At 40.6% G+C, this 26,269-nt stretch overlaps 1 protein-coding gene across 1 annotated transcript; it reads right to left on the bottom strand.

The window, feature by feature from the left end:
- TBPL2 (TATA-box binding protein like 2) lies at nt 1-24,895 on the bottom strand (the record flags this gene model as incomplete). Its single annotated transcript, XM_084240277.1, has 8 exons — nt 1-211; nt 8,507-8,601; nt 11,874-12,041; nt 12,741-12,832; nt 14,524-14,611; nt 15,829-16,274; nt 19,092-19,418; nt 24,797-24,895. The coding sequence occupies 8 exons, from the start codon at nt 24,893-24,895 to the stop codon at nt 135-137; spliced, it is 1,392 nt and encodes a 463-aa protein (XP_084096403.1). The 3' UTR covers nt 1-134.
- Between the last annotated feature and the right edge of the window lie 1,374 nt (nt 24,896-26,269).

A 26,269-nucleotide genomic window follows, 5' to 3' on the forward strand; every position in this document is an offset into this window, starting at 1 on the left:
ATAATCAGCCCTTAATAAGCAAAGTAAAAAAAAAATGTGCAGGGAACATCTACAGAGATAGAAAAACCCAGCTGTTTCTGTGCTAGTTTTATACACACATACTCAAAACAATATTCCATGAGCTGTTGATAGACTTAGGCTTTTTTAAAACCTCTTAGAATAGGATAGATGTTTTCGAATGCTTCATAAATCCCAGAACGTTCTTTGGCACCTATAAAGAAATCCAAGTTTATATAATCTTCAATATAAAATGATCACAAAATTTTCTTAAGACTACTATTTCATCATTAACCCCCAATTACTTTTAATGTGATGACATCTCTTTAGATGCAACTGAAGCATGGTGTTCTGGAAAAAGGCAAAAGAATTTGGTGATTACAGTCACATTCCCACACATAAACCCTAGAGCAGTTTTCTAGTACTTCCTTTGTGTGGGTGTAACAGCTCACCTCTAGCCTCACAGGGCACAGTAGGAAATAGGAGTGCTCTTCAGTGACCTTCAGCAGCACCTATGGGCACTTAGCTACTAGCAAAAGGAATTTCCTTTGATTTACTCATTTCTAGTTAACATTTTGATTCCCAAATGTGGAGTAACAGTGGGGCAAACTGGAGCTATTCTAAAGTTTTAAATTTCAGTGTATGAATGGGGATTATAGAGGGTAAAATTGCACCACTGTCATCCTTACAGTCTTAAGTTTCAAGGACCTTTAATTATCGCACAACTGCTCTAGGAGTTAAAGGGATAAAAACACGAGTTAGACATGGCTCCCACCCTCAAGAAATTTTATCAGCCATTTGCTCTCTATTCATCTCTCATCACCACCACTACTTCCATTTTCAAAGCTATGCAGGTACACTGTACTAAGGATTATGGACTGGTATGATTTATGGTTATATGGAGTTGTCAGCTAATCAGGAAACTTATGTATGTTGTTATGGTCAAAGCAAGGAGATTAATGAAAGGAACATAAAAACTGTTAGTATGAAGAGAAATGAATCATAGTTTAATTTGATAAAAGACTGTTCTTGAGAGCTATAAAGTTAGAGGAAGTTTCCGTAAGAGCAGGTATAACCTCTCAATGGTGGAGATCTTGGTGGTAGCAGCAAATATTCAGACAAGATTGGCAACATCCAGATTGGTATGGCCCTAGAGGGTAGTAACATATATTCAAATGAGAATTTTGTTTTTTTTTGTTTGTTTGTTTGTTTTTAGGCGAGTCAGGGTCTCGCTATGTTGCCCAGGCTGGAGTGCAGTGGCTATTCACAGGCGCGATCCCACTACTGATCAGCACGGGAGTTTTGACCTGCTCCGTTTCCGACCTGGGCCGATTCACCCCTCCTTAGGCAACCTGGTGGTCCCCCGCTCCCGGGCGGTCACCATATTGATGCCGAACTTAGTGCGGACACCCGATCGGCATAGCGCACTGCAGCCCAGAACTCCTGGACTCAAGCGATCCTCCTGCCTCTGCCTCCCGAGTAGCTGGGACTACAGGCGCGCGCCACCACGCCCGGCTCAAATGAGAATTTTGAAGGCTGAAGTAGAAAAGGGTTCCATGTGAACAACAGTGGAACTGAGATGGGAATATCCGATTTAATTACTGGACTGAGAGGATATTACCAAAAAGAGTGCCAGATTTAAGAAATAGGGAGAAATAAGGATTTAGAATCCAAGATGAGCTAAATTTATAAAAATGAAAAAGAGCAAACATTAACAAGGATATAGAGAAATTGGGACCCTCATACAATGCTGGTGAGAATGTAAAATGGTTCTACTAGTCACCAAAGACAAGAGTTTGTGGTTCCTCAAAAAAATTAAAATAAGAATTACCAAATAATCTAGTACCTCCTAGGTATATGCTCCCCCAGCCCCAACTGAAAACAGGTACTCAAATTATATGTGTAGACATGTAAGCTCATTGGAGCACTATCCACAAGGGCCCGAAAGTGGAAACAATAAAAATGTCAATCAGGAGATAAATGGATAAACAAAGGGTAGTATATCAACGCAATGGATTCTTATTAGGCTATAAAAAGGCATTAAGTAGTGATACAGACTACAGTGAGGATGAAACTCAAAAACATTAAGTGAAAGAAGCCAGACACAAAAGGGCACATACTGTGTGATACCATTTATATGAAATATTCAGAAGAGGTAAATCCAGAGACAGAATGCAGATCGGTGGTTTCCAGAACAACTCGAAAGAAACTGCTTAATGATTTTATTTTGGAGTTACAGAAATTATTTTGGGACTAGATAGAGGTGTTGGTCATACAGCATTGTAAATGTTCTGAATGTTACTGAATCATTCTCTTTTAAATGCTTAAGTTTGTTATGCAAATTTCACCTCAATAAATTGAACATTTTTAAAAAAAGAATGTAATAAGCTCAAATTTTGTTGAGAAGCAAGAGCAAAAAGTTAATTATTCACTGCCAAACAGTTTACTATCTCTGAATCTCCACTCTCGAAGATGAGGGATGGGGAGAAGGATAAATTACTGGCAAGGGTAAGAAAAACTCTCCCTTTTGGTAGGGAAAAAAAAACACCTTTGGTCTCAGATTTTAATCACAGGAAGAAAATTTTAGTATCTAAAGAGAATGATGACAACATTATTTGGGGAAAAAAGTCTGCCTCTTGTCTCTGGTTTGATAGACTCTTCAGCTTCTGGATACATTTGAATGGAACAGCTTCCTTGATAGGAAAATAGTGGAGCATAATAGGTATAGTAAACATGCATACATGCATACACACATGCACATTCACACGCACACCCCCAGACAAGACTCTTGACATTTGAAAAACAGAGTGTTTAGGTTCAGCATTTTTTAGTAGCATTTTTCTATGACCCTTAAAAAATAAAGCAGGGGCCTCCCTGGTGGTGCAAGGAGTTAAGACGCAACTTATGAAGCTGACTGTAGTCGCTGCAGCACGAGTTTGATCCCCAGCCAGGGAGCTACCCACATGGCGCAGCAGACCTCTCCTGATTCGCCCTCTGCTCCCCTCAGCAGTGAGTGTATTTCAGTGAGTCTTGCCTGTTCTGTTCCCCACTCTGTCTCTGGTGAATCCTCTCACCCCCTCCACACACACCTCTGGCCTGTACCCCAGTTCTTGTATGCACAAATAAATCTTAAAAAAAATATATAAAGCATACCTAAAAGCCCAGAAAATATAGCCTACCTTCTGCATCCTCAAATATAGCCAACCGAGGACAGCTGCATCTACACTAAACAGACACTTTCCTTGTCAGTAGTCCCTAAGCAATATAGTACAGCAACTACTGGAATAGCATTGACATTGTGTATTCAAAATGATTTAAAGTGTACAGGAGGCTGTGCTTAAGTTACATACAAATACACCATTTTACATAAGGGACTTGAGTGTGTGAGGATTTGGTATCTGAGGGAGTCCTGCAAATCAATCCCCTGTGGATACCGAGGGTCAACTGTTCAGCAGTGTGATATCCTCTGGGCCTCAGAAAATACCCATCACCCAAGAGGGGATGAACAGTGAGAGTAATCATTTTATATTATAGAAACACAATGTTAGACACAAAAAGGCTCTGGGGAAATTCCCTGGTATAATTCATTCATTTCACATGAGAAAAAACTGAGGCCCAAGAAGCTGAAGTCATCACGGAGTCATGAACAGCTGCTATGGGGCATCCTTCCTTTACAACAAAAGCCATCAAATAAACATTGTCAGGATTTGTAAATGGGTGCTGAAGTGAAAGGATTGGTCAATTTGCCATATCTCCTCACTGAAATATTAACATCAAAACTTCAAGGGAACTAAATTGGCCCCATAGGCCTGCTAACAACAATCATCAAAAATCTCAATTTGTAGCACCAGACTCTAACTAGGTAAATGTCACCTTTCAAACAAAATTTGCAGTGCTTTCATTCAGATTATAATGACCATCACCATTACTAATTTTAGTGCTGGGGATAGAAACTGACTGGTGTACTGGAGGTGGGAATGGCTTTGAGATCAAACAGCATGGTCTCAAATTCCAGCCCTACCACTAACTAGGTTTGAAAACACAGGCAAATTGTTTAGACTCTGAGTTTCAGCTTCCTTACCTGTAAAATAAGTACAAGAGCTTACTCATGGGTTTGCTAGAAGAGTTACATGAGCAATGTTTGGAACAAGTCCTTTGTCAAGCATAACTTTTACAAGATCTAAGCCATTTTCATAGTCCTCACACAAAGTTCTTCAGGATTAGGGGTGTTGGGTTGACTGGCCCAGGGACACAGGCTTACTGTCTGGTTCTAAGAGCCATTATCATGTGTTGTGTTTATGTCTGCCTCTTCACCAGGGCTGGATTGCTGCCAGCCGGGGGGTGTGATATATTTGCTTTTGTATCTTCAGCACCTTAAACAGTAGGTACACCTGATAGGTGCCCAGTTTATTAAACATCACCCATCAGTAAGATCTGTAAATTAATCCTACTCCTCAACCACACAAATATAAATTTCCAGTACTACTTGGATTTGCAGTTCTATTATTCTTATGACAAGTCATATCTGCAGTCTTATTTTCCCAAATGATACCATGTGTGTGTGCACACAAGTGAAGTTTTGAAAATTTAAAAAAGTGTTAAACCCTCAAGCTATGCGTTTGACAGTATATACTAACTTGCTCTCAGCGGAGGTTTACCAATAATGACTGACAGGGGTGTCTGTTACCTCTCTGGCTCACTCAGCAGTAATCTTGCCGTTTTTATGCTGCCTTCTGACCTACTCATTTGCAAGCACAACTAATTTCTGATTGAGTGACTCTTAGCAACAGAGAGCCAGCTTTTTAGTCCCTTATGCTGGAGGAAAAAAAGTAAATGTGAAGCATTTTACTGAAGCCTCTTTAAACTTCATATTCCTATCATCTGGGTAAGATAATCACAGAAAATTTTCAGTCCTTTTCAGTGACAAGGAAAAAGCAAGGAGGTGGGCAATCACCAAGATAATTAATAGCTAACATTGATGCCATGTTTACCATACAATTGTGACTACACAACATTTAATGGGTGGTTTCTATGTTCACCAGCATTTTACCTATGTGGAGAACTCAGAAGTCCCAAGTTCATACAACAAATGCAAAGCATGGATTCACACTGGACAACTGACTACACGGTCCTTCCTTCACACCACTCTCTCGCTGCTTAGAGTACCAAATGACTGCTGAACAACTCGGGGGCTGAGGGTATACAGAAATCCAAGTGTAACATTTGACTCTCCCCAAACTTAACTATCATTGCCCCTTGGTATCAGTGGGGGATTGAATTCAGGACCTCTTGCCCCATTCCCATACCCAAGTCTAAAGACGCGCAAGTCCCTTATAGACATCTTCCATATGCACGGGGCCCACATCTATGGGTTCAACCAGTCAGTTGGATCCATGATAGAATTTATGAATTCAGAACCCCCAGACCAAAAACAATCCGCTTATATGTGGACCTGTGCAGTTCAAACCCATGTTATTTAAGGGTCAACTGCTTTTATCATTGCTTTGGATCACTAGGAGGATTAGCACATGCACAAAAGATCACACAGGTTTTTCCAAAGACATCTGAAGAGCCGGGGGCTAAGTTAGTACAGAGGATGGCAAGCTCCCCAGCCAGGCTGCTTAAGTTCCTACCTGGCTACTGTGTGTACAGCTGTTTGCCACTGTTAAGGTTACTTAACCTCTCCGTTGTCATCATTTTACAAGGAAGGAAACAGATACTAAGTACAACCTCAGAATTAACATGTAAAAGTGGTTAGCATAGTGCCTAGCAGATGTTAACTATCATTTCTGCTCTTTTAAGTAAAAGCTGACATAGTTGTTGGTCATTGTATATTATTCCAGCTGGTCCTTGCTGGACAAATTTTATTGTGGTATAAGGAAAAACAAGAGGGGCCTCTCTGGTGGCACAAGGAATTAAGCACAGCACCATGAAGCTATCTGCAGTCTCTGCAGCACAAGTTTGATCCTGGCTGGCCAGGGAGCAACCCACATGGCTCAGCAGGCCTCTCCTGTCTGGCCCGCTTCTCCCCTCAGCAGTGTATTTCTGTCAGTCTGCCTGTTCTGTTCCCCACTCTGTCTCTGGTGAATCCTCTTACCCCCTGCGCCTCTGGCCTATACCCTAGTTCTTATATGCATAAATAAATAAATCTTTCAAAAAGGAAAAACAAGGGTCACAGACATGACACAAGTCACAGAAAAGAAACAGAGAACTGGGAAAAAGATGTTGAGGTTGGCCCAATTCCCACTGCTTTTTGCTGTCAGGGATCATGACAAATCTGGATAGCAGGGCCTCTTTGTCTTCAGTGCACTTAACTTTGATTAGAACATTCAGATGTAGAATTGGACATAGTGGCTACAACTGTAGCACCACAAGGGGAGTAAGACAGTGGGTTCAAATTGCCACTTAATTATATTATGTGCATTGTTTTACAATACCTACCTAGGGAAGAGCTAGGAGCCATCATTTTCTACGGTCAAATTCAAAATGCATTTGTAATTTCAAAACTCTAACACTTTTTAGGCAAAAGTTATTTACCCTTGTTCAGACCTTCTTTTGAAAATGGCTCTGTGGAATATTTGGTCTTGCTATGGTAGGACAAGAGCATGTGAGTCTCTAGGAGTCCAGACTTTGAAAATACAGTGATTCTTAGAGAAAAGCAACCTACAAAACTTTACTGAGAATTAAAGTTTTACTGAGAATTCTTTTCTACTGAGGAATCAGTACAGTGAAAGAAACTATCATAAACACAAAACGGCAACTTACCGACTGGAGAAGATATTTTCAACTGGCACCTCTGACAGGAATTAATATTCAAAATATATAAAGAATTCATACAATTCAACAACAGAAAAACAATAAAAAAATTGCCAGAGGATCTGAACAGACATTTCTTCAAAGAGGACATACCGATGAGAATAGTCACATGAAAATGTGTTCATTATCAGTTATTAGGAAAATGCAAATTAAAACCACAATGAGATATCATCGCACACCTGTGAGAATGGCCTATCTCAAAAAGACAAGATACAACAAGTGTAGGTGAGGATGTGGAAAAAAAACAAACTCTTATACACTGTTGTTAAGAATGTAAACTGGTGCAGACACTATGGAAACACTATGAAAATTCCTCAAAAATTTGAATACAATATGAACCAGAAATTCTACTTCTAGATATCTACTCAAAGAATATAAAAATGCTTATTGGAAAAGAAATGCACCCCTGTATTCACTGCAGCACTATTCACAATTAGAAAAGATTTGGAAACAACCTACCTGCCCACTGACAGATGAGTGAATAAAGAAGATGTGGTGCATGTACACAATAGAATACTACTCAATTATTACAGAAAATAAGATGAAATCTTGCCATTTGCTACAACATGGATTGACCTTGAGGGGGGTTTGCTAAGTGAAATAACTCATAAAGAGAAAGACAAAGACTGTACGATTTCTCTCATATGTAAAATTGAAAGAAACAAAGCAAATGAACAAAACAAAAACAAACCCTTAGAATCTGACAAGAGAATGGAGGTTACTGGAAGTGAAGAAGTTAGGGTGTGGGGGAAGCAGGTGTGGGAGGGTGGTGACTGGATGCAATGGAGTATAGGTAGACTTTTGGTGGTGGGTATAGTGCGCAATCATACATTTGTTGAGTTATAAACCTTCTTTCCTGAAAATAACAGTGTTATAAGCCAATGTTACCACAATAAAAAAAATAATTTGGCGATTTCTACTAAGAACCTTAAATACAGCCATATCCTTAAGCAAAAGTTTCATTTCTCTGCACTAGTAATTTGTGTCAAATTTGTTTGCATATGTTCTTTGTTTTCCAACAAAGAAACAAAGAACAGTATTTAAATATCTGACAATGGGAGAATAACTTTGTTGCAATCACATGTGGGAACAGGGGCAGGAAACAGGCCTGCTGGCCAAATCTAACCTGCTACCTGTTTTTATATAACTGTGAGCTAAGAATGGCTTTTATATTTTTAAATGGTTGGAGGGAAATAAAAGTATATGCGACACATGTAAATGATATGATTATATGAAATCCCTATTTCAGAGCTCCATCTTTCATGAAATGTCTACAGCTATTTTCATACCACATGGTGTTTCAACAAAGACCCAGGAAACCTAAAATATTTAGCACTTGACAGAAAAAGATTTCCTGACCCCTGTATTAGAACACTGTGCAACCATTAAAAGCATTCATGACAGGCTTTTAATAAGTTAAGCTGCATGGGTTATAAAGATTAATCAAAAGACAGGCTATGTATATTCATCTACATATCAAAATGACAAAAACATGAACAAGTTATATTGTTTGGGTATTGAGATCGATGGGTGATATTATATTCTTTTCTACTTTTCATTTTTTCAGATCACTTTCCAGGTGTTCTGTAATAGTAAGGATTACTGTAAAATGGTTTACAAAGCTAGTAAAAAAGCAAAGAAGTTGCCCAGCTACTGAATTTTATGAAAATAAGAAAATAATATTAGAACATACCTGTCAACACAACTTTTCCAGATACAAAGATAAGCAACACAATTCTTGGTTTTACCATTCTATAGATAAGACCAGGAAACAGTTCAGGTTCATAACTGTTAAGATATAAAGGTAAAAAGTTAAAACAGCACTGTTCAACTGCTTCCCTATAATATTTGAGACTTAATGTATTAAAGCTGCATATTAAAGCTATTTTACCAAAAACATTTTGAGTGTCTTGAGCAATTTCTTGTCCAGTTAAGAACAGAATGTTTTCAGTCACGATTTTTAATTGTAAATCATTGTAAAATGTTAGCAATTAAGGTAATTTAGAGCATCAGATTTCATTAGATCTTGATGCTAAACATTCTCCATTTTTCCATAAAGTCTATCAATAAACGTGCATAACAAGTTTTCTAGCTTTTCCAAATTCCCCGATAACAAACACATTTCATGTGCATTTATTAATTGCTGAAGTTAAACATTTTTAGCAGATAGAACCTAAAATTTTTCTAGGCCACTGTTTCGTCTCTTCACAGATGCTGTATTAAAAAAAATAATTTTTTTTTTTAAATTCAGAATTTGTTCGTATATGTAGTAGCTCACTTGTATTCACTACTAAATGTAAGTTGGCTTCTCTATGGAATAAAGGTCAAAGGGCTAAGTGCTACTTCTTCCCAGTTGAGAGAATAGGAGAGAATCCTAGAAAACTTGTGTCCACAAAAAGTCAGGAGTTAAGAGGAAGCTTATGAAATAAAACTATCCTAAAAGCAATGGCTAACTGAGAAGAGCTATAGAGAAAAAATTAACGTGGGAAAGGAACACTGTACTAACACAAATCAATCTTTGCACAAAAAAAGGTGACTCCAGGTCATCAGGAAAACTCCACTTGGTTCTGCAAGAATAGACCCACACAGCAGATGTGAAGCCTCATGCAGTTCCTCAAAAGAGAACCACAGCGTTGAGGTGACACTTCTGAAGGTTATGGAAGAAGATTGAGGCAGAAAAAAATTTTGGTTAGGGATGACAAATATTTTTCAGAATAAAGAATAAGATTCACCTGCTAATCTCTTAGTTTTAAGTCAGTGTTTAATTTGCAACTCCATTGTTCCAGTCTCAGCTTAAATGAAGCCTTTTTTGACCTCCACATATCCCAGCTATATTAACAATTATGTTTGATCATTTGTAGTACTTCAAGGAGTGTTCACTTGCACAGCTGCCATAGTTCACTATTATTTTGGGCTTTTCAACGGTGAGCTCCTAAGGGCAAGGGATCATGGCTGTATTGACAGTCACCATCATGGTAGCATCTGCTACATAGTAGCCAAATTTTATTCATGTAAGAAATTCTATCAGGATATCTTTGATTTAAATATTGAAAGGGAGAGAAATACCCAAGGAAAACTGAAAGCAATTACAACATATAAAGATTGATGAAGAAGGTGCCTGGTAACAAAGGAGATATTTGTATGATCAGATGCTAATGTATAAATCTGTTGAACCTGGGCATTTCAATAAACTTGAGGCTTTAACATAAGACAGACTTGACCTGATAATTATAACTGATGTGTGCCATTGTTCCCCCACAGGGCTACAAGCAATTAAAAACAGATCTCATTTTAAAGATACAAACTGGTTAGGAAAGAGGTGTTTTAATGCCCCAATGTCAAGAACACACACTAGAGTTGTCATCCATCACCTAAGGATGGAAGTCAGATAGAGAACATTTAGGGGAGGCAATTATGAGCCTAGAATGAGATAGGTGTGGGGATTTAAAGCAAGCTGCCTGGCCAAATTAAAAAGAAAAAAAAATGATGGATTCGATTAGAAAATTGGCTCTGAAGGGAGCTAGAATAGTGAGTGGCCCTCTCTCAGTGGCTAAAATCAGTGCATCTGATGAATTCTGATTCCCCTGCTGGCAATTTTCTCTTTCAGAAGGCAGGCGTAGCAGCCTCCTTCTTGAGGCTTAAATTTGGTCTACAAAGAAGACAATGTTGGTAAAAGAAAGGAAACTTGGGTGGAATTGCACACATCATTTTAGATCCCTAAATGGTCAGAAAAGGGAAAGCCAAGTCTAATAGGCATGTACTTTAGAATTCAGGAAAAGATCTTTAATATGTTCAGAAAAAGACAGGCTAGAATCCAGGACTTGGGAATCTGGCTCACGTGTGGAGACATCCTTAATAATGAAGGTTTAACTACGAATCTACAGCTCTTCCCAAGACTGAAGACATGCGTGAAGAGGCACTATGTCTTGTATGGGGGAGCTTCACATCAATAGGTACACCCTAGGCACTCAATACGCATATATTTTTAAAAATAAAGGAAAAAAAAAAAGAAAAAAATCAAGGGAAAAATAAACTTTGCCTGAAGAATATCATAAAGGTGAAGTCTATTTTTAAAGGTAGGGAAAAACAAAGCAATTTTAAACTTCTGTTCAGATCATGCCATAAACCAAAGCTGGTAATGTTAGAGAAAGCACCTCATCATGATCCCTGTCTGCCTATTAAACAGAGTGATTGCTCAATGGCAAAGGGGCAGAGAAGTGTTGGAGTGAAAGAATTTTAAGTTCAAGCCAGATCGAGGAACTTGAGCACATCTGTGGTCCTCAGCCAGTTCAAATGCCTTGGTCCGAATGCGTGTCCATGGTGGAGGGATCTGCTATGACCAGTCAGCCTCCACCACTGCTCTGAGGACCTGAGCTGGACCAGAGAGACTCCAAAGCAGGAAGAGGAGCAGCATTCACTGTTGAGACAGGAAGCTACATTTGAATAGGTCAGGCAGGTTAGAGAGCTTCCCCAAGGACAATGAATACGCTAAGGGAGAAATTACGGTGGGAGTTGCAACTACACACACCCCAAGAAAATCCTCACACTGACCAGGACCATAATTAGCTGGGACTGCCTGCAGGGACAGTGCCATCCTTCATCACTCCTCTCAACACTCCTTTCTCCCCTCACCAGCTGTCAGCCCCTTTCAACTTGCCCGATCCATCTCACAACTTCTCTTCCAGCCATCACCCCATGTTAAGTATGCCCATGGCAGAAACCTACAAACCAGGGGGGCTCTGGTTGGCACTGTCATCACATGTGAGCTTGCTGGAACTGCAAATTCAAGTGCAATCTCTGGTGAGGCAGCCCAAGCAGGAGTGTGTTTTAATAAGCTGTCCTGGTGATTACTCTGCAATTTAATTTGAGAACCTCTATTTCAAAGATTAGACACCTGTGGTAACCAGTATTAGGACTTTGGTACAGCATCTTAGCCCTCTCCCTCTACTTTCTCAAAAAAAAATTTTTTTTCTCTGAAAGATATATTATAAAAGCTGCCTATAATGCAACTTTAATATCTTGGTAAATTCAAAGTTAAGTAAGATTATATAAAATCATACCTACAGAACTGCTGATGGGTTAGCACCAAACCTTCCAGCCTGATTGAAAATCTCACATCACAGCTCGCAACCATGTTCTGGATTTTAAAATCAAGGAATCTGGCAGGGAAGCCAAGTTTCTGCACCACCCTGGCGTACTTTCTCGCTGCGAGTCGAGACTGTTCTTCACTGGAGAGGGGCAAATGTGTTTACACAGGTCTTAATCACTATGTCCTCTACACTACTTGGGAGGTCTTCACACATTTCTGTTTTCACCATTTGTACCACGTTTATCTTTTAATGTATACTATGACCTGTAGGTCTGAGATCTTGAGTCCAACATACCTCTAGAAGGAGCAGAAACTGTTACAACCTTTCAGGAGCACAATTTACTATTCATATTTTAATGCTCACAGGGAAGAGTCACTCTCCACTAGTTTTATGGAGACAGGATTACATCAGTACAGGTCTTCCCCTGCATGGTCCAGGAAAGATAAGGTTTCTGCGTCCTAAGCTAATGGTTAAGAAATGTCTAATTTCCCTCCTTTAAATAACTGATCCATTTATCTACAAAGAAGAAAATACACAGTATCTACTTCCCTGGGCTTAGAACATACTTTCTCACTACAATAGGCTTTTTAATAAATACACCTTAAAAAACAAGTTCTAACAGCCCAGTTAAGTCCCTGCAGTTTAACAGGAGGAACTGTTAAGTGGAATAAAGTTAGTATTATGAGGCTAAATGTTTTCCACACAAAATTTGACATTTCATGAATTTAGCTTGACTTTAGAGTATTTGTTCTAGTGTGTTTTTTACATTAATGGCCTCCTTCTTTGTTTTATACACTGAATGATTTGTCTGCTGGGAGCAGGGGGTGGTCTTCATACCTTTTTGCTCCTGTGCAGACCATTTTCCCAGAGCTAAATATGAGGGCAGTTGTCCTGGGCTCTCGGATCCTCATTATGACAGCAGCAAACCTCTGTACACAGAAGCCAAACGGAGAATTAGCCCATGCCAGAGTTAACCTTACTCCAATGGAAAGGCAGTGTCAGACAGAACGCTCTCTCAAATAAACTGAAATTGGATGTGAAAACTAAAAGATATCTGGGTGTATTCCTACTCATTAACACTCACCAACAAAAATGACCATGATTCTAAAATGTACTTAGAAATAACAGATTATGAATAACAACAAAAAAGCTAAAACATGATTGCCAGCCCACAAGTTCTGTGGGTTGGAGCTACTCCACAGGACCAAAGCTGGAATGGCAATTTCATATCTGAAGGTTTAACAGAGTCAGAGAACCCTGAATCAGCACTATACCAAGTTGATCACATTCTATTAATGTTTTTCAGGTGTTTACTAAAATGGTAGCACTCTTAGCTGATTCATTTTGTTAAATTCTTAAGATGGCTTAAGTCACAAGCCAAAATTTCTTGGGCTGTTGGTCCAAGTTTACACAGATCATCTACACTGAAATAAAATGAGGGGAGAGTTAAGAATGGTAGAGAATAAAATACATTTGAAATGGGGGCCTCCCTGGTGGCTCAAGCGGTTAAGATGCAGCAATATGAAGCTATCCACATCCACGGCAGCACGAATTCAATCCCTGGCCAGGGAGGTTACTCACATGGCACAGCAGACCTCTCCTGACTCACCCACTGCTTCCTTCAGCAGTGTATTTCAGTAGATCTGCCTGCACCCCAGCTCTTGTATGCATAAATAAATAAATCTTTAAAAAAATATTTGAAATGCTGATTGCTCAACAGGGTAGTCAATCATTGCTGCATTGCTGCAGCTACAAGATCTTAGCTCATTACCATGTTTCTGTCCTTATTATAGCCAGGTACATGAAATATAAAAAGAAAAGTTACATTGCATTTGGGTTAACTTTAGGAAACAGTGACATCCAGGTGTCAGCAACAACACTGCCGCTACAGAAAACAAATGCTTAATCTGGAATGAGTTGATGATGGCAAAGTCCTCTGGAATCCTACTAGTATGGCCTTTTCCATTTCACTCCATAAATCCTCCACCAGGCAATACAGTGACTTTTCCCAGTGAGGATAAGATCACACTCATTTTTGCTCTAAGTAAAGAGCTACCAACTCATTTAAGGTTGGTCAAGTTAACAAATCCACTTTACGTATAAATAGGACATAGAAAATGGAATGCCTGATCTTGGCAGAACACAGAGAGGAAAGAGTTTGTTAGACTTGAGAGAGAAAGTCCTTGAATCTTACATTGGTAAGTAGAAGCTTGAACTTTATACTTGAAACAATTTAGCTTTCTCAAACAAGAGAAACTAAGTAGAAAAACACACCAGTGTCAGTCAGGTGAAACATTTCGAAAAAATTATTTCCAACAACATGGCCTTTTAAAAAAGCAACCCCATAAAATGAGGCTGAAAATAATCTTTTTGAATGACAAGGGAAAGACCTTAACTTTTAGGAACTACTTAACCACTGTTTTATTCAGCACAGAGAATGAGGTGGGTTTTTTTTTTTATAACTTCAAAACAGAATGACATAATAAACTTTTTGAGTTGCCAAAAGCTTTTTGCAGTTTTTTTCTTTTTATAAACAAAAATATGTCAATATCACAATCACATGAAGCAAGGTAAATCTAAATAGAAGCTAACTGTTGAGAGAAATACTGAGAAATCTCACCTTTGGGTTATATTCTGCATTTTTGGCATGCAATGCTATTTTCTTCAGATCCAATTTACAGGCCAGGTTTACAGTAGAAACTATATTCCTGAAGAAATAAGTCAACTTAGAAAATTATATCAGCTATAAAAAGTAAAAAGAATTAAAATTTATTACCTTCCTCATTTTGTAGATTGTGTATTAGCAAATTCCCAGGGAGAGATTTATTCTAAACATGAAACACATAACAAACGGTCCCTTGTAAAAATCCCAAAGTGAAGTATTAAAATAACTTTCTAAAATTTTGTGACTCGCTGACTAAAATTAAGTTTTAAATCTTTTTCAAAACTATGTCTAAAATAGAAAGCACAATTCCCAATCAATTTGCAAAGTGATTTTAATTTTCCATCTTTATATTCTTTGTGTGTATCCAACCCCAACCACAATTTTCAGCAATTAGAGTGTTTTAGTATAAACAATACAATACTCAAAAATGTGTATACTGGGTCTCCCTGGTGGTACAAGGGGTTAAGTTTGAGCACTGTGAAGCTATCCACAGCCACTGAAGCATGAGTTCAATCCCTGGCCAGGGAGCTGATCCACATGACACAGCAGACCTCTCCTGTCTGGCCCCCTGCTCCTCTCAGCCTGTTCTGCTCTCCACTCCGTCTCTGGTGAGTCCTCTCACCCTACCCTGCACCTCTTGCTTACATCCCAGCTCCTGTGTGCATAAATAAATCTTCAAAAAAAAATGTGTATACTAACTCTTAACCCCATCTGTAGAGATCAAGAATTAGTGCTTCATTTTACAAATAACCAAACTGACTCAAGTCATAATTTATTAAGAACTGATAAAACAGGGCCTCCCCGGTGGCGCAGCGGTTGAGCGCTGGGTTGCGAAGCTGCCCGCCGCCTCTGCGGCGCCGGTTCGATCCCCGGCTGCTCCCAGGCCACCTGAGGAGGGTCCCACTTGGCGCGCAGACCTCCCCTGCCGCCCGCTGCTACCCTCAGCAGTGTACTTCGGTCCTTCTGCCTGCTCTGTTCCCCGCTCTGGCTCTGGTGAATTCTCTCACCCTCCCACACTTCTGACTGTACCCAGTGCTTGTATAAACAAAAACAAACAAACAAATAAATAAATAAACATGCCTCTATTTAAAAAAAAAAAGAAAGAACTGATAAAACAAACAAAAATGATGAAATCTGAAATTCTCTTCCCTATACTATCAATAGTACCCTGAAATTTGTTATCACACACAATGATAGAGAATGTATACCCATAAGAATTAGCCATTTAAAAAGAAAACAAAACAGAAAACCTCAACTTACTGTAATTGAGGCACAATTCCGGAACATTCTGAAACAGGGGTCACGGGTGTCATGGGAGTTATGGACGTCAGAGGCAAAGCGTTTGGTTTCTCAGGAGAGAACTGCACTGAGTCGGCATGACCCCGGTGCAGATGTGCAAGGGAATTTGACAGACTGTTGCTGTTTAAGCCCAAACCAACATCCTGTTGGCCGAGTAACGGCTCCCCAGTTGGCTGACTTCGAGATTTACAATTTTCTTCAATTTCATTCTCACTTCTAGTGACAGACTGGCCTTTATTTTCTTGGGTAAGTTCATCTGGTAGGAAGCTAAGATCCACAGATGAGAAATCGCCTGGTGTTTGCTGAACTTCGAGATGTGAAGTAAATACAGTCTCTGGATTGAATGGGCTAGGTATGTACACATCGTAAGGGCTGAGCAGGGGTGATCCCAGTGGGTTGAGGTCATCCTAGGTTGTTCCCAAAACCGACAGAAAACACAACAAATAGAAAAGCATGTCACACCAAAAGGAAGGTGCCATGGCGGGTAGGTGATGCAACTTACCCTAATTAAGTGGGAGAGGCAATTCAAGATAGTTTAGGTGCAAATTCTGCTTCTTTCCACAAAGCATCATGGGAGTTCTAACATGGGGTTACAGCATAGTAATATGCTGTTTTTATATAGAAACAAGAAGGTATAGTGAAGGTATAGCTTAAAGTGCAGAAAGAGCATTTTTCATAAAATGTTTTTCCTACTTTAGTCAGCTCCATAGTAAGTTGCTACTCTAGCCCAATTTTATAATAGAAGCAATTGTGCAACCAGGCTTTAAATTGTGTATGCTTTGAAGAGAATAGATTTTCTGTGTGCCCTAAGTTGATTATAAGCTTCAGTTGATTTAAAAATTTGAGAATTTTTCATTCCTATTTTAAAGAATACGTAAAGCTTAAGATTTAGTCTTGAGTGCTAATCAAGACTTCACTAAAGGCCCATTATTCCTGCTGTTCCTTCTAGTCAAATGAGCGATAAAAAAAATTCTAGTTATATGAATTTATGAAAGAGAAAAAAATTATTGAAATTTAAATGGCAAGAATAGTTTAAATCAATGTACTGTATTTCCAGTCCTGGGAAGGTTGCTCGACTCCCATTACCATCAGCCCAGGGAATGAGGTATGAAATTGAGGAAAGCACGTAATGTAAAATTCATAGATTTTGTTACAGAAAAAATCAATTACTTTGGCACATATCTTACCACCTGCTTTGCCCAAGTTGCAGGCTTAGATTCGAGGTCTTGACACTGCTTGCAGTATAGCCTTATCCCTTAGAAGACCTTACTTCTAAATGAATAGTCACAAATCCCTGCTAATGCATTCTGTCTCTGGCAGTTACTTGAGCTCAGGTAACATGTCTGGCTCCATCCTATCGACTTGTTCTACTGCCAACGTCCAGCAGAGGGCAGGCGCCACTAACTAGTCAAAGAAAATACTTAAAGAACGTAGTTATTCTCCTAAGGTAAGATTTTGGACCTTTTTCTTTCATTTTGACTTATGTAATTAGCACTCAGCTCCATCTACCCTCATCCCACAGACTGACCCTAAGAGAAGTGAGGTTGGACACTGAGAGCTGGTTCCCCTCAATTGTTTCCTTGCCCCCTCCTGTCCTACCTGGAAGGGATCTCACCAGTCTAATACCTGCAATGATAACTCCCTCTTCTCATCATGGCATTTAGCAGAGGACAAAGCTCTGGCGAGAATTAAGGAATTAAAGGCAATGGTAACAAGCTATTGAAGGAACTGTCTGATGACAAAGCAGCCCTGACAGCCCCCTTCTGTGTTCACCAGCCAGGACACAGCTGGCAGGAAGTGCTTACAGTGGACTCACTGCATCATTGGCCTTCTAGGAAGAAACATGCTGCCACACTGTCTTGGGCCAGCGGTCAACTCCTGTTTCCCAGGAACTTTCCTGCTGGGCTGTCTTTGCTACTCAAACCATATATGGGAGTCACCACTTGTACCTTGGCACTATTGTCTATTTTAAAATCATCCTCTCAAGGTTGTTCACTTGTTTTTATTTTTAAATATTCCTTTGTTTTCTGTAATACTTGACTCTAAAACTTACCAAAAAAAAACCTTTAAGAATTACAAATCGAGGGGGCCTCTCTAGTGGCGCAAGGGGTTGAGTGCAGTGCTGTGAAGCTGTCTGCAGCCTCTGCAGCACGAGTTTGATCCCTGGCCAGGGAGCTATCCACATGGTGCGGTAGACCCCTCCTGACTTACCCGCTGATCCCCTCAGCAGTGTACTTCAGTCTATCTGTCTGTTCTGTTCCCCACTCTGTCTTTGGTGAATCCTCTCATCCCCCACACCTCTGGCCTGTACCCCAGTTCTTGTATGCATAATCTTACAAAAAAAGGAATTACAAATTGAGGGGCCTCCCTGGTGGCACAAGGGGTTAAATCTCAGCACTATGAAGCTATAGGCAGCCATGCGACATGAGTTCGATCCCCAGCCAGGGAGCTAACCCACATGGCACAGCAGACCTCTCCTGTCTCTCCCACTGCTACGCTCCCCCCAGCAGTGTATTTCAGTCAATCTGCCTGTTCTGCTCCCCACTCTGTCTCTGGTGAATTCTCTCCTTCTCTCCCTCTCTCTCTCTCTCTCTCTCTCTCTCTCTCTTATACACACACACACCCCACCCCACCTCTGGCCTACACCCCAGCTCTTGTATGCATAAATCTTTTTTAAAAAAAGAATTACAAATCTAAAGTAGCCACAGGTGTCTCCAATTCACATTTTAGTCCCCGCCTCCCACCCATCCGTGATCTCCAGCTGCACCTGTAGCCACCAGAGAGTCTTGGTTTAGCAGGTCTTGAGGCCTGTCATTGGCATCTAAGGCTGCAACCCCGTGACAGTGCAAACCACCCCTGCACAGCAAAGCAGAGGGGCTGTGACACCAGAAGTCTCTACAGGAAACACAAAAGCCAACTTTTCAGTGTGTCTTCAGAACTGGGACGGGGCTATCTAATCTGGCGACTGAGTAAAGCCTCTGGATTCCCACAGACCAGTCATGCGTTCTGGTTGGCAACCTTCGGCCAGTTATTGCATTTCTCGAAGCTTCTGTGTCTCAAGTGAAAGGCGGGGCTGATCAGACCCATCTCTTTTAACTCAGAGCTGTGCAAGAGATAACGAAAACAGAGTCCCTAGCGAACAGGTCCTAGCGCTCAGCCACGGGTAGCGCCCTGGGACGCAGGCCCTGACGCTCTGTGCCTGCGGCTGCGACTTCCAGACTCACCTGGGTGGTGCACTGATCCAGGTACAGCTCCAGGTACCTCTCCTCCTCCTTCATGGAGACAGTCGGTCGTCTATTGGGGGTGTGGGAGCGGGTAAGGCGGTCCGCGCTTGCGTTGCGTAGAGCTGCTGTGAAGCCTGAGTGGGCGCGCCGAGCACTGAAGCCAGTTATCAGGCTGGCCACACGCGGCGGGGCGGGGCCCAGGCCGGACACGGGTGGGGGGCGGTGCGGGAGCCTCAGCCTTGGCGCACGCCTGCTCCCACAGACCTTGCGGATGAGGTGATGAGCCAAGGTGGGGCACGCAAAAATTAACAGCAAACCCACAGGCCACTAGGAAGAGTAGGACTGAGCGTGAGGGGAAGACAGGAGAGGGTGCAACGAGGCTGGCGAGAAGGGCTCCTTGCTAGGGTGCAATCACCGCGCTCTGGGGCACCTGAGAAGCAACCTGCTCTTGCAACTCTGTGGATTTCCTTCAGCATCTGCAAATGCCTGCTTTCTCTCCACAAAATAAAATTTCAGTTTAGAAGCGTAAAAAGAGAACGCGTTGGGCAATGAAGAAATAAAGGATTTTTTTCCTTCTCTTAAGCAGAACGAGTAGAATTTGAGGTGCCTTACCTAGTCAGGTGTAGTACTTTTATATTAGGATTATGTCCCAGCTTCAAATCCCAGGTGGTTTTTCTCCAGTCACAGAGGAGTCAGTCTGAAGTACATTGGGTAAAGGTGTGCATTGAGAGACACACAATATGTATCTTTCCTAATAGACTGTATCCACTGAGAGCGGGAACTTGATTACTCCTCTTCCTGTTTCATAGCAAGCTCACAGGTGAGCGATAAAACTTGATTGGTGCATGCAACTGTCCTCAGAATGCAGCATGGGGAACATAGAGACAAATTGCTCTAAGAATAGAGCTCACAATAGAAACCTAACCAATGATACAGGAAAGATTTTGATAAAGGTGGAGTTATAATAATGGTTTATAATGATACCTCAGCTAGTGGTTTCTTTTTCATTATTTAAATTTTTTTTAAACATTTATTTATGCATACAAGAACGGGGGTACAGGCCAGAGGTGTGGGAGGTGAGAGGATTCACCAGTGACAGAGTGGGGAACAGAATAGGCAGATTGACTGAAACACACTGCTGAGGGAAGCAATGGGCAAGTCAGGAGATGTCTGCTGCACCATGTAGGTAGCTCCCTGGTCGGGTATCAAACATGCTGCAGTGGCTGCGGTCAGCTTCATAGGTTGCATCTTAACCCCTTGCGCCACCAGGGAGGTCCTCAGCTAATGGTTTCTGTAAAGTGACAGCCTGCAAGAAGTGGTGTCAATGTCCTAATAAGACTATTGTCTTTATAAGAAGAGAAACACCAAGTACGTGAGTACACAGATAAAAAGGCAATTTGAGATGCACTGAGAAGGTGGCCATCTGCAAGCCAAGGTGACAGGCCTCATGAATCCAAATCTGCTGACGCTTGATCTTGGATTTGCAGCTTCAGAACTGTAAGGAGATACATTTCTGTTCTATAAGTCACCCACTTTGTGATATTTTGCTATGGCAGCCCTAGCAGAAAAATGCATAGACTTACAAAGTATCTTATATGTGCCAGGTGGGATTCTCAGGTGCCCCCAAATTTCCAACCTGTGACGTAGACACATTCTCACCCAGTTATTCAAAGACAGCTGCTGCTGTGAAGGAATTTGTGGGCCAAATTAAGGTCCCGAGTCAGTGGACTTAAAAAGTGGTCAGGCTGGGTGAGCCTGACCTCATCAGGTGAGCTCTTAAAAGGAACTGGACTTTTTCTTTAGAAGAAGATTCAAAGCCTGAGAAGGATGTGCTATGGGGGAGATTCTTCATGGCTAGCTTTAGAGATAGATGGAGCCTTTTTGCAAGGAAGGTGGGTAACGTGGAGGCTGAGAACAACTCATGTGTGACAGTGAGCCCTCACTCCTATAGTTCCAAGAAAATTTATTTAGTCAGCAACAGGACTAAAGTTGGAATTCTTCCCAGAAGCATCCAGAAAGGAACACAGCCTGGTCAATACCTTGATTGCAACCTTGTAAGCCCTTGCAGAGAATTCAGTCACATTATGTCTAGATTTCCAACTTATAGAACTGTGATCTTATAAACAGGTATTATTCTAAGCCACTAGTGGTAATTTGTTACTCAAAAGTAGAAAATGAGTATATCATAAATTATGGATATTAAGTAGGGACACTGATTTGCAGTGCAAATGATAAAGGAAATGAATGAAGTGTTAACAAAAGCAAATAAATTTAGGTAAAGAGTACATGAATATTCCTTGTGCTACTTTTATTTTTGTAACTTTTTAAAATTTGAACTTATTTCCCAAAAAAAGTTTCAGAATATAAGATGAGTGACCATTTTTGTGGATGTTTTAAGTTGTTTGGTGGAGGGTTAACTTGTCCCAAATCCCAAAGTGTTCTACTTTTGAGAGTCAAAAATTAATATCGGGGCCTCCCCGGTGGCGCAGCAGTTGATCGCTGGATTGCGAAGCTTCCTGCAGTCTCTGCAGCGCCGGTTCGATCCCCGGCTGCTCCCCGGCCACCGGAGGAGGGTCCCACATAGAGGGCAGACCTCTCCTGCCGCCCGCTGCTCCCCTCAGCAGTGTACTTCGTCAGTCTGCCTGTTCTGCTCTCCACTCTGGCTCTGGTGAATTCTCTCACCCTCCCATGCTTCTGACTGTACCCAGTGCTTGTACAAATAAATAAATAAATCTTTAAAAAAAATTAATATCATTTGAGTAATTGTTAATTGCTAGCAGTTGTTGAACTCTTGCTATGTACCCAACACTATTCAAAGAAGCACTCACTTAAACAACAGACCTGTGAAGGAAGTACTCTTACCTCCATTTTATAGTTGGGGATACTGAAGCACAGAAAGGTTAAGTACCTTGTTCCAGATCAAGTATTCAGTGTATCTGGTTCTGGAGGTACATATTTGCATTATTGCCCACTAAAGGTTTAAATATGCCATTTCTAATAACCCCTTGTGCCACCAGGGAGGCCCCTCAATTTGTAATTATTGATGGTAATTTAAAAACGTTTTTTCTTCAAAATCTGTAATATTTTAAACTTTGGCAAAAAAACAAAAACAGAAGAAAAACCACCTATCCAAAAATTTAAATTCATTCTTTCCTGATTTACTATTGTAAAGTTTAAATGAGTTGAATAGGCATATATGTAAACAGTTACCAAGCAGAATGTATCTCAAGACTTAGGTGTAGCCTATCAGTTGTCAATTCTATGGAAATAGGCTTTTAACTCTTCTTTTAATAGGCCTTGTCCCTTACCATAGACTATATTAAAATAAACCCACTACCCACGTTAAATATAATTTTTATGTAATAGTTGAATTGCTTGTGACTAGCTCATACATCACATTTTGTAGACATTTAATCAAATATCAACTTCAATTTGGAAATTAAAACGAATTGGAGCCGATAGATTTTTCTTAGCTCTCAAATAATTATATTGGCCCTTGCAAAGCTCATATGTCTTAGATCCTGAGCCTCGACCTCTCAAAGCCTGTCATTCTGCCAACGAAATTCTTTGCAAGAAAAACAGATGAAAACTGGTTGAAGGCATTGTTTCACTAGGGGGCGCTCTTTCCTCTCCGTAGAGGGAATATCTTCTCGTTTAGGAAGAAAACAGCTTTTGGGGTCGGAGCAGAAGAGGTCCATGCATCACCTGTTAAAATAAAAAAGTGACTATTTATCTGTGACCGAAGACCATCAGTGCTTCCATAAATAAAAAGGATTAGTCATTGTCCTAGTAGCTACAAATATATTTGTACATATTTATACAAGGAGATTCGGTTCACAGTGGCTACACCAACCGAGAGTGCTTTTACAGTAATCCACATGCATACAACCTTGATCGGTGTTATATGTGAAGGACAGTTTTGCTGATTAGGGAAAAGCTAGAAAGCAAGACTTTTCGTAAATGTGATTGGGTTTCTTGAGGCCCCATTAGGCGGGAATATTATTTAATCTGGTGGCAATTTTGCTAGATACAGTCATCTCTTTCTCTTAGGAGCATTGAACATTCCTTGCGATTAACCTCCACACTAAGTTACCAGTTTCCTGACAAGAATATATACACAAGCATGTGGAGGCGGGTTTGCACATGGCTTGAAGGTCTTGTCTAGATCAAAAAATGATGGATTCTTGTCCTTTCAGTAATCATTTGAAATAAAAATATAGCACTATTCTTCTTTCCCCCTTTCAGTGGCTGTGGAGCATAAATGTCACTGTGGGGAAGGAGCTGGTGTAAAGACTTAATCAAGTAGGGGATGAAGCACTGTTGCAAATCACCTTCTTAGTCACCAAGGTCTGTGTTGCCAATGTCACTCATTGACTATCTTGAATGATGGTGGTGCCACAGTTCCTCCCCAGCAGCACTGCCCAATCCTTCTCAGGCAGTAAGGTCCACTGCATGTAAAGAAGACTTGCTTCTCTGAATTTACAGGAGAAAATTTGAATTTTGGGCCTCCCCTGGTAGTGCAGCGGTTGAGTTCTGGGTTGCGAAGCTGCCCGCGGCCTCTGCAGCACCGGTTCGATCCCCGGCTGCTCCCCGGCCACTGGAGGAGGGTCCCACTTGGCGCGCAGACCTCTCCTGCCACCCACTGCTCCCCTCAGCAGTGTGCTTCGGTCCTTCTGCCTGCTCTGTCCCTGCTCTGGCTCTGGTGAATTCTCTCACCCTCCCGTGCTTCTGACTGTACCCAGTGCTTGCATAAATAAATAAATAAATAAATCTTTAAAAAAAAAAAAAAAAGAAAGAAAATTTGAATTTTCCCAGGAAAATGTGTCAATTTCATGTAAAATTAAAAAGGACTGAAATTTCACAAGTTCCTTTTACTCTTTTTCACTAATCCCTATTATTTTATTGTTGTACGAGTATCTCCCATCAGTTTCTTTTTTTTAAAGATTTATTTCATTTATTTATGCATAGAAGACCTGGGATGCAAGACAGAGGCATAGCGGGTGAGAAGATTCACCAGAGACAGAGTGAGGAGAACAGGCAGACTGACTGATACGCACTGCTGAGACGAGCAGCGGGGGAGACAGTCTGAGAGGTCTGTTGTGCCATGTGGGTAGCTCCCTGGCCTGGGATCCATCTAGTGCTGCAGTAGCTGCCTATGACTTCATAGTGTTGTGACTTAACCCTCTTGCGCCACCAAGGAGGCCCTCCCATCAGTTTCTACAATGAAGAATACATTATTTTTAAAAGAGTATTATGACTAGGAAGTGTTATTTATGAGCAGTTTTGGCACTAGTTCCGTGAAAACAGAACTCAATCAGTCAACACTGGTTCTGGGAAGGAGAGAGCAGCTTTTCCAATTCCCAAACTGAACAAATGGAGGGAAATCAGACCCCACCTGACAGCTCCCTGCAACCTTCTACACATAGCATTCGGTTTTAATCCAGTCCCAGGGTGGGGAAACTGCCCCTGGGACGCCTTGTAGGGCCACCCATTTGGCCAGGGAAGCCCCCACCTAGTCCCAGGGCAGGGTTCATGTAGAACTCCATTGCATCTCATTTAGCATTACTTCTGTTACAGTTATTACTCATGGTGCTAGATACAACTTGGTGATCTCAATTAATGTGAACTCTCTTATAGTTATAACTCATCATGCTCATGTAGAACTCAGGGATCTCAATGAATGTCAACTGTGTTATAGTTATTACCGATGGTGCTATGGAGAACTCAGTTGTGAGCTCAAGTACCTTCAGCGCTTTATTATTATTACAATGCATGGTGCTCATGTAGAACTCGGTGACCTTCATGAACATCAACTCTGTTATTACTCATGGTGCTCTTGTAGAACTTAATTGCGAGCTGAAGTACAGTCAGCTCTGCAATGGTTAATACTGATGGTGTTCATATAGAACTCGGTGAGCTCAAGTAACGTGAATTCTGTTACAGTTTTAACAGTGGTGTTCACGTGGATCTCAATTCTGAGCTCAACCTATGTCGGCTGTCAGTTATTACATATTACGTATTTCATGAGTAGACCTCAATTGTGAGCTCAATAATAGCTCTGTTCTACTTATTATGCAAAGTGTTCAGGCAGTCCTTTATTATGAAGCATTTTTTTATATTTGCACTGATTTTATTATAAAAATGCTGTTGTGAACATTCCTTCTTTTTGCAACCTCTCTGGGTTGCCTGTTTATGCTGGAGGAGACTAATATTTCTTGCCCTTTTCCTTTCTAGAAGAACCTTAGTTTTTAAAATTTTCATGTATATGACCTCATAATACATTAGAAGCATTAACTTTTTTATAATATTGACTAAATCCCAGCTTATTATTGGCTTTTGTGTGTTTATTTTTTATGGTTTATAAGCTGGACGGTACTTAACTTTTATCTGGATTTTAAAAATTGTTATCTTTTTAATTTTTTTGTGTTATAGATTTTATTTGTTTATACAAGAGCTGGGATACAAGCCAGAGGCACAGGAGGGACAGAGGATTCACCAGAAGCAGAGTGGGGAGCAGAACAGGTAGACTAACTGAAAACAATGCTGAGGGGAATAGTGGGCGAGACAGGTGAGGTCTGCCACGCCATGTAGGTATCTCCCTGGCCAGCCGGGAATCGAACCAAGTGCTGCAAAGGCTGCAGACAGCTTCACAGCGCTGCACTCAACCTGTTGCACCACCAGGGAGGCCCAAAATTGTATCTTTTAAAAGTAATTAAGTAAAAAAAAAAAAAAGCTACCCAGATGAGATTTAGGTGAGTGATGTGGGTCAAAATTTATCTTTTTTTCCTCCAGACTCTGAACTAAAAGCACCAACATTACACAGTGAACAATCCACACTCCTCTTATGCTTTATAATGCATTTTATTGCTTATTAATTCTTATATAAATTATGATTTGATTCTCTAAGCTCCTGTTCAAAATGCTCACCATCTATTATTCAACTTCTACCACTTTAATATCAGGTAGTGTTCAGATTGTTTCTTTGCTCTCATTGTTTTCAATAATTATTCCAGTTCTTTTTCCCAGCAACATTAAAAAAGAAACTCACAGAAACTTATACTGGATAATGTATATTTTATTCATGAAGAAGATAGTATTTTTTTATACTTTTTCAAGACAATTAAGTACCAGTCATTAATTTTTCCTTCTGTCAAAGAAAAGGTTACTTGGTTATTATT

Source organism: Talpa europaea (assembly GCF_964194135.1).
Source record: "Talpa europaea genome assembly, chromosome: 8".
Taxonomy (NCBI): domain Eukaryota; kingdom Metazoa; phylum Chordata; class Mammalia; order Eulipotyphla; family Talpidae; genus Talpa; species Talpa europaea.